This window comes from Chrysemys picta, chromosome 15, assembly GCF_011386835.1.
Source record: "Chrysemys picta bellii isolate R12L10 chromosome 15, ASM1138683v2, whole genome shotgun sequence".
NCBI classification, from domain to species: Eukaryota; Metazoa; Chordata; order Testudines; family Emydidae; genus Chrysemys; species Chrysemys picta.
Window position 1 is genome coordinate 30537743 of NC_088805.1, and position 13784 is coordinate 30551526.

Below are 13784 nucleotides of genomic sequence, written 5' to 3' on the forward strand. Positions count from 1 at the left end.
GTATTGGAACAGACTTTAACTTTTGCAAGTAGCAGGCGCCTGTTGGAAATAGTGTATTGAATGGCTTTACAGGCAGCTTCTTCAGCTAATTCTTTCCCGCTTTTTTGGAAGGGGTTCAAGTACCTGTACCTGACGCCACAGGATTACACGAGGATCAGCTCTGTGAACTCCGTGCACTGTGAGCATGTAGAGGAAGGAGGAGAGTCCAGGTGAGTGGGTTTTTATTCAAGTCCCTGCGTACGTCTACGCTGCGAGCTGGAGGTGTAAGTTCCCCACTGACCTCTGATCGAGCCAGCACGCTGAACCAGCCACCATGGTTCACGGAGCTAGCTGCCCCGAGCATGTACCCAGTGTCTTGGACTTGTCAGGTATGTAGATTTATCCCCATCGCATCCCTGTGAGACAGTGAAAGTATCGTCCCCTTTCGCAGATGAAGAAACTGCAGCTTAGAGAGGCAAAGGGCCTCACCCTAGGTCACACGGTGTCTCCTGTGCCTGGGTCCCAGGCCTTACCTTGCACCTTGTGAAAATGAGCCCATTCTGTTGTCTTCTCTGGCTCTGTATTGTCTCTTCCGCTTCCCCACAGGTATGTCCTAACTGATATCATCGGTAAAGATGAAGGGTTCGGTGTGGAGAACCTGAGAGCATCTGGTGCCATTGCTGGGGAGTCCTCCATTGCTTATGATGAAATTGTGACCATTAGCATGGTATGGCTTTTGGAATCATTAGCTGATTTTATGAGCCATTCTCCTTCACTCTTATCCAGCACATGAGGCACCTGTGGCCTTTGCTTCTAAAGCCACACAGGATGAAACTGCTCAGGATTGGCCATGTGAAGTGGAGCCAAATATTTATGAAATCCCCACGAACCAGCTTAGCTATTGGGGTTCAGATGAAGTGTGCTAAAGCTGTGAAATGCTTAGAATTTATTTTCTGGTCTAAAATGCCAGTGGTGTACTACATTCAACAGAATATTGAGCAGAACTAGCCATTATCAGCTGGCAACCTGAAACCAGAGTGAAACCAGAAGGTTATTATATACAACGCCAGAGTTCAGTCTTCATTCAGTAACTTTGATTGTGGTAATGGTGTATCATTTAGATGAAACAGACTAGCAGCAGCCGTTTTGTTACCTATCTTCCAGGTTGGTACAAAAGAATGTAGAGTTCTGTTAATTCTTCCTCATGATTATGTAGCCCTTTTTCCTCAGTAATTTTTGTCTTCCTTGTCTGCATCTCTTAGGTGACATGTCGTGCCATTGGAATTGGCGCTTACCTGGTGAGGCTAGGGCAGCGAGTGATACAGGTGGAGAATTCCCACATCATCCTCACTGGGGCTAGTGCTTTAAATAAGGTAACAAGGAGTTTAGTTCCACCCATCATTTTATTTTCCCCTGAAAATTGTCCTTTCCTGTGCTGATTTATCACTCTTCTTTGTAGCAACCAGAGACATTCGCTGTCTCCCACCTGCTAAATTCCATAATGGATACTAAGTATTTCACACAGAAAAACTCCACAGTACTCTGGATGTGATAGGTGTTTAAACCAGATGAGTTATTCATGGAATATGTGTACAAGAGATCAGTAAGGGAATTACAAGTGATTCACAGCATTTGAAGGTCTCTACAAACATTAATCCATACACCTCTCCCCTGTGTTTCCTGAGACAGAAAGGTTGAGAGATTTGTTAAGGTCACAGAGCAAGTCATTGGCAGAGCTGGCATTCAGAGTGCCTTGCTCAGTCAGCTAGTTCAGTGCGGCAGGTGTATGAACTTGTCTGCATGCAGAGTTACGCCGGCTTAATTTAAGAAGAGATTTTTTTTTTAAACCCATTTAGTTAGACCAATGCAAAAGGCAGTGTGGACACTCCTACTTTACAAAACCAAAATTTAGCTTAAGTCAGTCAAGAATAGGTTTAAATTAAATTAAAATAAGCCACTTAAAATTACCGTGTCTACACACAGGTTTGCACTTGTTTTAACTAAACAGGCACAAGTTTGTGTGTGCATAAGGTCTACAGCTACTTTACTCTAGGGGTGATAATCTTTTCTATTTATAACTTTAACTAGGTCCTGGGGCGTGAGGTCTACACATCCAATAACCAGCTCGGAGGCGTGCAGATCATGCATCATAATGGTGTTTCCCATGTGACTGTCCCAGACGACTTTGAGGGCGTCTATACCATCTTACAGTGGCTTTCATATATGCCAAAGGTGAGTAGCTCCGACAGGACAGCAATGTGTTGGCTGTGACATTGTATTTACTGCAATGCCTTGTTTAAAACAAACACCCAACAGCTTTTTATGATCCATTCTATGTGCGGAAATTACTTCTGTAGTTGCTGTTTTGAAGGCATTTGTGCCACCATCTAATGCACTAGAAGCATCGTAGACAGTAATGTGAAATATTGTCCGTAAGGAAGAATAATTATACGTAAGGGAATTAGTCTGGATTAATGCTATTTCTGTAACAGCCTAAGTAGCATTTCAGTAGGGTAAAGGGTAGAGTGGGAACGAACATTGTCCAGCAGATTTTTGTAGTGCTGTTTGGTAAAACTGGGTTAGAGATTTTTCTTCTTATAGGACAATCGTAGCCCAGTGCCTGTTACTGCTACAAGTGACCCCATTGAACGAGAAATTGATTTTGTCCCTTCCAAAGCCCCCTACGATCCCAGATGGATGCTGGCAGGAAGACCACATCCAAGTAAGTAAGGGTGTTCTAGCCTAGACCTTCTGCAAAAACTCCATTCTGTCTCCCCATCCTATGTGTATTTGTTGCTGTAAAATCCTCCCGGTCCTGTGTACGCAGAATTTTACTGCTGTTTGATATAATGTGCGCTGGGAGTTTATTGAACTGGTCAGCAAAATAACCTTACAATTACACGCTCTGTTTCATTGCACAGTTGTTAAGGGAACCTGGCAGAGCGGCTTCTTTGATCATGGCACTTTCATGGAGATCATGCAGCCTTGGGCACAGACAGTTGTAGTTGGCAGAGCAAGGTAACAACAAAGCGCGGCTCTTCCCTAAACCAGCTGTTAACAGTGTACACTAAGAGCCATTTCCTGCCTGGACGTGCAGAATCCTGATTCCCACTGAAGTCTGTGCTCCTGTCTGAGTGGTAAATCAGGCAGGAGTAGGCACTAAACTATCTGTATAAAAGGTAGTTGACGTTCAGCAAAGCAGTGCTTTAATTAACTTGGGGCTGTGTCATCCCCTCCTGGGGGACGGGCCTTCCTGGGAACGGGTTCTGTGGTGTCCCCCTATGTTGCTCTATTGAGCAGTGGGGAAAGCAAGCCCCCTGGACTTGCTTTGAGACCAGTTGAACTTGTCCGCTCGATAGAAGTGAAAATTCATCTCTACTTTAGAAACTGACCTGGTCCCTGGCTCTCTGCAGATTGGGAGGGATCCCCATTGGTGTGGTAGCGGTGGAGACCCGGACTGTGGAGATGGTTATACCAGCTGACCCTGCAAACCTAGATTCTGAAGCAAAGGTATGTTGGGTAACCACTGGGGGGAGAGAATGTATGTACAATGGCAATGCTTTGTATCGTAAAGCTAGAAGAAAATCCTGCTCTGGATGACCCTTTTGTATGGATTTCTGGCTTCTCCATTCTTCCTCGTCTTTCAGGCTGGTGGAATCAACTACCCTGAGTCCCTTCATTGGTTTTAAACCTTCCAACTACCGTACTTTGTCGACCTACCAGCCTCATTTGCCAAGAGGGATCTAATCCGAACTGAACACTCCTGCTCGCTCTCTTTCAGATAGTCCAGCAGGCTGGGCAGGTGTGGTTCCCAGATTCAGCTTTTAAAACTGCCCAGGCTATAAGGGACTTCGACCGAGAGCGGCTCCCTCTCTTGATCTTTGCAAACTGGAGGGGATTCTCCGGTGGCATGAAAGGTGATTCGCTCTTCGCTGAACAGGAGTCAGGGAGGAGAGCTGGGTTGTGATCCCACGTGGCCCTCCGTGGAGTATGGGGGTCCCTAGCAAGCTCAGCATGTCCCTTTATTACTGCTATTTCTAGGGGTGCTGTTTCCCCGAGAGCATGCTGACTGTGTGATGCTGTTCTGAGATTCGCCTCTTGCATAGCTCCCCTGCACGGCTGCTGCTGCAGGGGCTGATGGCTGGGGGACGGGAGGGCTGCATTAGTGTCACATTGCAGGTTGGGGTGTCTTTTGTTTGGTTTATTTTTTTACTGTGGAGGCAGCCTTCTCAGTCTCTGTTGGGGAGGGAAGTGCTTTGGGTTGCTTAAGTAAGAAATCTAGCAGGTTTTATAGAGTCAAACTGCTGGGCATCCTCAGCTGGGATGGCTGCAGGGTGGCACCTGGAAGAGACGGGCACTTTAGAGTAGAGGTAAGTGCAGGGGTCCAGAGAAGGGATAGGGAGTGATGTATTAAACCTGGCGCTTCTCCCTGGCATGTGTCACCCAACCCACAGCTTGTCTCTGTAGCGCCACAGAGCAGGAGGCATTACCAGAAATGATTGATAACATAAAGGTCTTGGTTTTCAGACATGTACGATCAGGTGCTGAAGTTCGGTGCGTACATTGTCGATAGCCTCAGGCAGTTTAAACAGCCTGTTCTTGTCTACATCCCCCCACATGCTGAGCTAAGAGGAGGGTCCTGGGTAGTAATTGATCCAACAATCAACCCGGTGTACATGGAGCTTTATGCAGACAAGGAGAGCAGGTAGGTAACATCTTTCTCAGGGTTTTTTTGGAGTCTCCTGTTCTGGTACTTTCCTTGTAACTCTCTACTGTTCTAGGCATTTTTCCATAGCCTTTGGCTTAAGTTTCTAGTCAGTCTCTCCATATTTTTTTAAGGGTTGGACAAGGATGATGAGCCCAAAACAGTCAGAGCCATCTAGATTGCTTAGTAAACAGGGATCATGCAAACAACATGTATTTTAATACAGCTGAGCTAAATGTGAATGTACACATCTAGGAACAAAGAATGTAGCTCCTACTTACAGGATGGGGCACTCGATCCTGGGAAGCAGTGACTGAAAAAATGTGGGGGTTGTGGTAGATAATCAAATGAACATGAGCTTCTAGTGCAATGCTGTGGCCAAGAGGGCTAATGTGATCATGGGATGCATAAACGGGAATCTTGAGAAGGAGCAGAGAGGTTATTTGACCTCTGTATTTGGCACTGGTGTGACCACGGTTGGAATCCTGTGTCCAGTTCTGGAGTCCACACTTCAAGAAGGATGTTGATAAACTGGAGAGGATTGTAAGACCAACAATAATGATTAAAGGATTAGAAAACATGCCGTAGAGTGATAGGAGCTCAATCTATTCAGCTTAACAAAGAGAAGGTTAAGGGCTGGCATGATCACAGACTATAAGTACCACATGGGGAACAGATATTTAATAATGGGCTCTTCCATTAGCAGAGAAAGGTATAACATGATCCAATGGCTGGAAGTTGAAGTTAGACAGATTCAGGCTGGAAATAAGGGGTACATTTTTAACAGTGAGGGTAATTAACCATTGGTACAGTTTTACCAAGGGTCATGGTGGATTCTCCAATCCTGACTATTTTTAAATCATCACCAGGTGTTTTTCTAAAAGCTCTGCTTTAGGAATTATTTGGGGGAAGGTCTCTGGCCCATGCTACGCAGGAAGTCAGACTAGATGATTGCAATGGTCCCTCCTGGCCTTGGAATCTGTGAGTCTATGAAAATGTGACCTTCCCTTTCCTGTGCTTGTAAAGTGTGTGTATTCTCCATGCCACATGCCTGGGAGCCTTTGAATGGTGTTCTCTTCACTGATAAATCCTTCCCAATAGCCCACAGGTGTGGAAGAGAAAACTAAACTACACTTGGGAAAAGACAAATTTCTGCTTTATGCAGTGTAGCTGTAGCCATGACGGTCCCAGGATATTAGAGAGACAAGGTGTTTATTGGACCAACTGAACCAGCCTTGAAGAAGAGCTCGGTGTGGCTCAAAAGCTTGTCTCTCTCACCAATAGAAGATATCACCTCACCCACATTTCTGCCTGACTTTCAAGCAGGGCAGTCATCGTGAATGCAATTATTGCGAAAAATCTGAACAATACCTAACCAGTGTCCTGTTTAAAGTTATACAACTACAACTCTGTAACTGGTGATCTGCTGAGATCTTTCAAGTACTAGGAGAGAACCTGCATTATTAGTAGAAATAATACATACAGAACACCCAAAAATGTGAGGCACGTTGCAGGGGAAATACAAACCCATTATGTGATCCCTTTATGAGTTCATAGACTCATTTGCAGCGGTCTCATTATGAGATTTGTTAACCTGCCAAACTCATGAGCCAACAGCTAAAAATTGTTGGGCTCTCACAGCACAATTTGCTGGATATTCTACATAACTGGTCCTCCAACAATATACATTGCTGGGCTAAATAAACTTCTTATTTTTAATGGCCCTCCTTTTATCTTCGTGAGTACTTGGTGATAACTATTGAACATGGGGGCAAATAGTAGAAAATGCTAGAAAGAGAAAGCTGCAGAAATCTCAGATTTGGGAAGGGAAACCCTTGCAGCGTCCCTGCTCTTAATCCTCAATTTTAAACACCCTCTGTACTATAACAATAAGAACAAAATTTCTGCTGAAAATAATATAAAACTGGAAAGTCTTCCCAGAATGTATTTTCCCCATACAGACCTCTCCACTGTACCAAACTTGGCATCACAAAACCTCCGTCCTTTCTAGGGGAGGCATTTTAGAAGCTGAAGGAACAGTGGAAATTAAATTCAGGAGGAAGGATTTGATAAAGACCATGAGAAGAATTGATTCAGTCTATGCCAGACTTGTTGAACAGCTGGGTAAGAAGAGAATTTGTTTCCCCCTTTCCCTTTTGTTCCAGTTTACGTTGCTAGCTTAAAGCATGAGGCATGAACTCTGGAGATTGGTAAATAATGGTGCTGCAGTGACCATCTGGGAAATCCTGTTTAGGTGCCAGTGGAGGTTTCTTTTAACAGTGAATCCGGGACAGTGCCTGACCTGATTGGGGCCACTCCGGACTATTTGAATATAAATTAATAATAATCTAAGGGGTTGTGATGTCCATAGTGCCTTGTCTATCTGTTCTTCACACCATTCACACGCGCCCTCGGAGAACAATCATCAGCCCTACAAATGTTATTTCTTCTAAGTTACTTTTTGTTTCTAAGACCTTAAGAAACTATAAAGATGCTGTATGTAAAACACAAGCACTCACACAGTCTGTTTAGGCATAGCTTTAGCTTGGAAACTCCTTGGGACAGAGACAGTGCCTTATTTTTCTATAGAGTGCCATGCACATTTGTGTCAGTGTATAAACTACAAACTCCCATTTAAGGTCACTAGTACAGTAGTTAAGTCCATGGGTTTTCGTTTTTATTTATTTGTTTGTTTGTTTTGTTTTGTTTGTTTATTTATTTATTTAAAGGAGAATTTTTAACCCTTGGTTGTTCCTAGTTTAAAATTTGCTGCTCTCTTACAGCCTGCCTTGCAGGTAACTGAACTCAAATCCAGACTGACAGCTGCTTTGTTTCCTGGAATAACAGGCACCCCAGAACTCCTAGAAGAGGATCACAGAGAGCTGGAGAAGCAGCTGAAAGCTCGGGAAGAGCTCCTGTTACCCATCTTCCACCAGGTGGCAGTGCAGTTTGCTGACCTTCACGACACGCCAGGAAGAATGCACGAGAAGGGCGTTATTGCAGTTAAGCGACAGCGCTTTGCTTTCAGCTTTTATTGTGCTGATATTGGGGAAATGTAACAACCCCGATGATTCGCCGTTAGAAAACATGGTCAAGGCATTTTAAAGAAAAAAATCTCATTACTGTAGAGGGCAGTGCCAGGGCTGATGTGGGTGAGACCCTGTCCTGTCACGGATGGGCAGGAGCATGGAAGTAGATTGCTGCTGCGTGACATGACAGCACCAATGCTTCTGACTTGGTATTTCTGAGGCCCCAGTCTCCACAACTCCTAATGTAGGGGTGAACCCCGCAGCACCCACCTAGAACCCCATTGGCTCCAGAGTCGGGCTCCGTTAGAGCGCTGTGCTGTGCAGAAAGGAATTCTGATCGGAGTTGCATTGTGCTGCTGGAGAGTGTCTTGCTGTCCCTGCAGAGTTTGAACAGCAGAGGTTATACCTCTGATTCCGATGCTACTTTTCAGAAGGGCAGCATGTCTGTAAGCAGGGGGAAGTCACAATGGGGAATCTCTCTGGAGATGCAGATTGCAAGGATACACCCTGCCCCTCCCAAATATTTTGTCCAGACAAATAGAGTGTACCAGTATCTTGAACTTGAGCTTTTCCTCATCTCTGCCATCCCCAAAGCATTTCCTGTACAAGCCTGAATTTTGAACTCTCTTCCCTCCGTCACCCCAGGATATCCTTGAGTGGAAGAACGCCCGTACATTCTTATATTGGCGTCTGCGGCGCCTCCTTTTGGAGGAGGTGGTGAAAACGGAGATTCTGAATGCGGACAGTGAGCTCAGCAACATTCACATCCAGTCCATGCTGCGCCGCTGGTTCATGGAGACGGAAGGAGCTGTGAAGGTATCTCTTCATCTTGGCTATTTCAGGTTCTCATGTTACTGATTTGCAGTCTGTTTTCTCAGTGTCTCCCGTACTGTCCAATGACAGCCTGCCGTGCTTCCCTACACGAGCACATGCTCAGTTGACTTCCTGAGTTTGGCTGAAATGTGATCAGAGTTACTGTTCCATAGCTTGAGTGTAACGTTCCTGCCATGGTGAATGGCCACTGAAATCCAAGCACAGTTCTTCAGATCAGGTGACCTACACTGGATGCAAGTGATCATCAAACTTAAACAAAATGGCGCAAAAAAAGAAGTCCTATGGTTGATCTCTTTATCTTGAAGCAGCGTCTCTCAGTGGAGAAAGAAGAGATTGCATGCCGGTGCTTTCAAGCTTCTTTGTTGTATTTTTTTAATTTATCTTTAAATAAAAATTCTCTAAGTCATGACTTATGAACTTTAAGTTAATTGACAATCGTGGCTGTTACTATCCTGTAAGTCTGATTTCTGTCCCTTGTAAAATAATAGAACCAATACTAAGAGAAATAGAACCACTAACCATCTAGGGAAAGACAGAACTCTAAGCAGTAAACTACATGAGTTTCAGAATAAGTTTCACTAAACAAACTGAAGTGCTTGATGAAATGATGGAATTAGTAGGTGAAGGGAACGTGAGATACATTCGATATAAGATTCAAGGATATTCAGTTTTGAGTAAAGCAGTTGATTACAACCTCGTGAAGTTTTACTCCACCAATTGACTTTGCTTGGCCTTAGCTATGAACACTGTCATGCGGAGTTGAGGGAGGGGTCTAGTGATGTACTTTTGGGATCTGTGTTTAGCTCAGGTTTTATTTGACATCTTTCTTAATGATCAGGAAGAGGGAATGTGGAGCATGAAAGACACTGAGAAGAGAGGAGTTGCAAATACCAGTAAGGATGGGAGGTGAGGGGGTTACAGAACCATCGAAAGAGAATAGGAAAAGTGGGAAAATAAATTAATAAAAAACCAAGAATCAACTGAAAAACTGCAAACCAATACATCTGGGGGGGGAGGAGAGGGGAGCTAGCCCAGATGTATGCAGGGGATATTAAATGGGAGGAAGAAACCTGACAGAACAGTAATGCTGGGGGACGAGGCAGAGAGAGGGAAAGTGAGACGGAAATCTTTGGGAGAGGGAGTAGAATTATGCAAATGGAGCATTGCATATTCACCTGCTATGCAAATTAAGGCATCACATTGTTTGCGTAACTGCTTCAGCTTTCAGGACCTGTGCGGGCCTTAAAATATATGTGAGGGTAAGATCTGTTGGTATGAGGAATAGTGTCCCAAGGAAGGCTGTATGTCCTGGGATAGTCTAAAACTGGATTTGACAGTACAATCAGGAGTAACCCTGCACTGGAAAGAAGATGGATTGGATAACTTTGTAGGACCCACCTCTCTCCCAGGAGTATGCGAAGATGCTCTTGTTGTTTTCTCTAGGGCTATCTCTGGGACAATAACCAGGCGGTGGTGGAATGGCTGGAGAAACACTTGCAAGAAGAGGAGGGTTCCCGATCAGCCATTCGAGAAAACATCAAATATCTGAAACGGGATTACGCCCTCAGACATATCCGGACGTGAGTACATGGAGTGCTCCGGCCTCTTTCTGGAGGAAGTTGTGTGTTGCTTAGTTAAAAGTAACTGAGTAGTACGTTTAATACTCCTGGGTATAAATGGCCACAATAGATGATTTCACCACAGTTTGGGTATAGTGTGTAGGAGGCACTGGATGGTTCTTGCTTAGATTATAAGAGCTTTAGAGCAGAAGCTGTCTTTCTGTGTGTCATGTACAATGCCCAGCTCTCTGCCAGTAATTCAATGATGCCACCCTTCTCCTTCCCTTCTTGTGTCCACTGTAGCTTGGTTCAAGCAAACCCAGAGGTGGCCCTGGACTGCATAATTCACATGACTCAGCACATCACCCGTGCACAGAGGACCCAGATCGCTCGTCTCTTATCTACCCTGGATAACCCGCCCCCTTCTTGACAGAGAGGCTGCAGGTGGGGGTGCCAGGAACAATCACTATAGACAAGGAAGCGCACAGAGAGAAACCACTCCTTTTGAGACCAGATGTCTTCTTGCCTGCGTGTATTCGACCCTAGTGTTGAAGCCTTAGACTCTACTGATGTCTCTCAATAAATGATGCCATTGTTGCATTTTCAACCATAAAAATAGCCTTTCTGTGAACACCGTGTTCATCCTGGATTTGTGGGGACAATTAAAAAAACAAATCCATTACAGTGGCATTTTTGTGGGATTTAAATTCAACCCAAATTGACCTCAGGAGCCTTGTCTTCAGAACAAAGCCGGCAGGGATGGGCCCCATGGTCATTTTATAACTGAATTTAAAATCGTTTATTTTTTTATTGTAAACCCAGTAAAATGTTGAGATACATTTCATTAGAATGAATGGAGCTGGGAGTAGAAATCAAACTCTGTATAATAGCCGGAAAGAGAGATATTTTTGTACTAATGTTTGTTGTTGCCAAACATCTGCCAGCATAATAAGAAAATGTTGTTATTTTTAATGAACAAGAGAAAACTGTGTTTTGGAAAAACATTCACACTAACCACTAGAAAACCACTGGAGAGCCTCTTCATTCCCCTGCTATGACAGTGTTCAGTAGAGGTGATTATGAAATAATTCTTGGAGCATGGTCAGGGATTCCAGGGAAGGTTTCGACAGAGCCATACATTTCAACCTGTCCTTCATTTTATTTGTGGTCAGGACACCAAGTTTGCAGCTGTTAACACAGTTGTCAGTGCAGGATTTGTTAAACAGCCCCAGTTCTAACAAGGGAATGAAAAGGGGCAGTTGAATTTTCCATCTCTTCTTTAATTGGTGTCCCCTTCCATTTCATATTGGAATTCCTTGGAATTATTCCAGTGTCTGCACCTGCTTCCCCACCCACCCACGTACACTCTATTTGGAGTGGGGTGGGAAAGCACAGGTGGACCTGATCTTGTCAGTGGTTAACCTGACCTCATGAATTAAGGTACTTAATTCATGACACTTCAAACTACTTAGTTTAGTAAAAGTAATGATTTAGATCTTACTGTGCCTTGTTCTATTGTGGTAGCATGGCGGGTAACAAATCCATTTGCCTAATGTAACTGCATAATAGTGGTGATCCACCCTTTTGCCATTTTAAAAATAAATCCTCAGGTCACATATATCCTTCGACTGTCCTGGGTTGCATAACCTCATGATAATACATGTACCATGTCTCACTGTAATCTTTAATCATAAGAATAAGATACGGCTTTACGGCTCTTAGATATGGCCTTATGGGAATAGAATTGGTTACCTGGTTTAAATACAGTGTTAAAGCCATTGTTTGGCAATGTTACAGATCCTGTCAGTTGATTTTAAACCAAATAATGACAAAACCAAAGAGACGCACAGGACAGCTGTGCACACAGTGGGCTAGAGAATGTGATGAAACAACTTACTACATGCAATGCCAGTGGTGAGGTTTTTCCAAAAACAATGTATTGTGTATTTTATTGAGAGGAGGGCAGCAGGAGAGACTAAAAGTTCCCTGATTTGAAAGGTGTTACACCTGAACGAGTTTTGTCAGAGAGAGAGAGAGAGGAGGATGTGTTATTAACAAAACTCACTGTATGGAAGGAGAATTGGGAAATCCAGCCCATCTGCTCCAAATAAAATGATGACATTTTTCAGGGAGGATTCTGACTTCTGTTTCTTTGCCTTTATACTAAATGCAGAGGTTCTATGACCTGTATCCTCTCATTGCATTAAATGCGCAGAGCAGAAACGCCTGCCAGCAAGTGACATGGAGCTCGCTTTCCTGGAGCAATGTGTTCATACACAAGCCCCTGCTCTGCCATGAGTGAGCTGTGCCAAGTTGGTTAGCTTTACAGTTTCCAGCGCCTGCTGTTACAGTATGAAAATGCCCGGTTGTGGTTCTTTCTAACCCGGTTGTGTTAGAGTGGGGTGGGGAAGCAAGGATGCTACTGCCAAGTTGCCTCAGTCATGTATCAGGGTGTGTGTGTGTCTTTTCCCCCTTTTCTACCTGAGTGGATTGGGGATTTTGCAGGAACTTCATTTGATGATGCATGGCCTGGGGCCTGCACTGCAACACTTGTTTTTGATCGGAAAAAGGGCATTCTGGGATAGCTTGGGTGGGGGTAGACCATAGAGTAAATGATTCTTTTAGATTACTCTGTACGTAACCTATGAGAATGAAGACTTCTGCTATTAAACTAGCTATAGTTCCAGTAATTGTACAAAATAAAATCTCTTAAAACATGAATATTTGCAAACCCCGTGCATGATGGAACGCCCTCCACTGCACCAAATTTAGGGATGAACTCTGTTCCATCACCACCAATGCAATGTCAAAGCCTATTTAAAACCAGTGAAAGCCAATAGCACATGTTACTGTGCACACTGGGGGATACTTTATTGTGGCTGCTTGGCGAGTTACCCTCAGCAACCCTCTGTCTCTTAATGAAAACTGAATACGATTTATATGAAATACTGTATGTCTGGGATTTTCAAAGATGTTTAAAGGAGTTGGATGCCCATCTCGCACTGAAAAATGGAAGTTTAGCTCCATTGTATTTTCCCTGTAACTAACATTGGACTGGTGTTCAGTACAGAGCTGCTGAGTTGTGTAGCTGGTACTTGTACAGGCTTAGCGCTTGGGATGCGATCAACGTTTCAAGCGTCAGCCTGAACTTAATGGCTTTCCTTGGCTTAGTTGTCAGCCTCTGAACATTTGTTTAACTGTAACTCTCAGTGTAGGGGAAGCATGTGTAATTGAGGCAGAATTATGAAACCTGGTGTATGCTTGTTTGCAGCATTCATTTAGGGCTAAACCCTGCAGTCCTTACTCAGGTTAAACTCTCTTTGATTTCAGTGCCTGGAGAGCAAGAGGCTAACTATAGCACCGGCACTAGATAGTAGGAGTAGGTTTGAAAAGACTTGTAGGGAAATATAGGGTGCATAGGCCCTTTATTGGATAGAAAACTTGCTGCTGTTAAAACTGCTGCAGAAAACACCAGAGTGACATTCAGCTAGTTTCCTCTGATGAACCATCTGGAGAAAGGACTACATGGTGACCAGACCTTGGGTAAGTAACATGGCAACAGTGGTCTGTGTGATGCTCTGTAGCAATTAAACATACACGCTATTTTCCCTCATCCCATGCCCCGATCCAAAACTTTCCTTGTCACTTACTAACCCTGGGGCACCTATTAGATACAGC

At 44.1% G+C, this 13784-nt stretch overlaps 1 protein-coding gene across 23 annotated transcripts in view; it reads left to right on the plus strand.

The window, feature by feature from the left end:
• Positions 1 to 12239, plus strand: part of ACACB (acetyl-CoA carboxylase beta) — a 70245-nt gene extending 58006 nt beyond the window's left edge. For 11 of the 23 annotated variants that reach the window (XM_042852413.2, XM_042852407.2, XM_042852408.2 and 8 more), the window contains 14 exons: positions 112 to 209; positions 586 to 706; positions 1242 to 1352; positions 2068 to 2211; positions 2581 to 2701; positions 2901 to 2997; positions 3393 to 3489; positions 3761 to 3896; positions 4507 to 4684; positions 6696 to 6808; positions 7532 to 7686; positions 8359 to 8529; positions 9991 to 10127; positions 10410 to 12239. In XM_042852413.2, the coding sequence (XP_042708347.2) occupies positions 112 to 209; positions 586 to 706; positions 1242 to 1352; positions 2068 to 2211; positions 2581 to 2701; positions 2901 to 2997; positions 3393 to 3489; positions 3761 to 3896; positions 4507 to 4684; positions 6696 to 6808; positions 7532 to 7686; positions 8359 to 8529; positions 9991 to 10127; positions 10410 to 10536 (1806 nt within the window). In that variant the 3' untranslated portion in view covers positions 10537 to 12239. Of the gene's footprint in view, positions 1 to 111; positions 210 to 585; positions 707 to 1241; positions 1353 to 2067; positions 2212 to 2562; positions 2702 to 2900; positions 2998 to 3363; positions 3490 to 3626; positions 3897 to 4506; positions 4685 to 6645; positions 6809 to 7531; positions 7687 to 8358; positions 8530 to 9990; positions 10128 to 10409 lie in introns of those variants that run through there. The other 12 variants (XR_010592913.1, XR_010592914.1, XR_010592918.1 and 9 more) reach the window with 11 other exon arrangements.
• The last annotated feature ends 1545 nt before the right edge of the window (positions 12240 to 13784 follow it).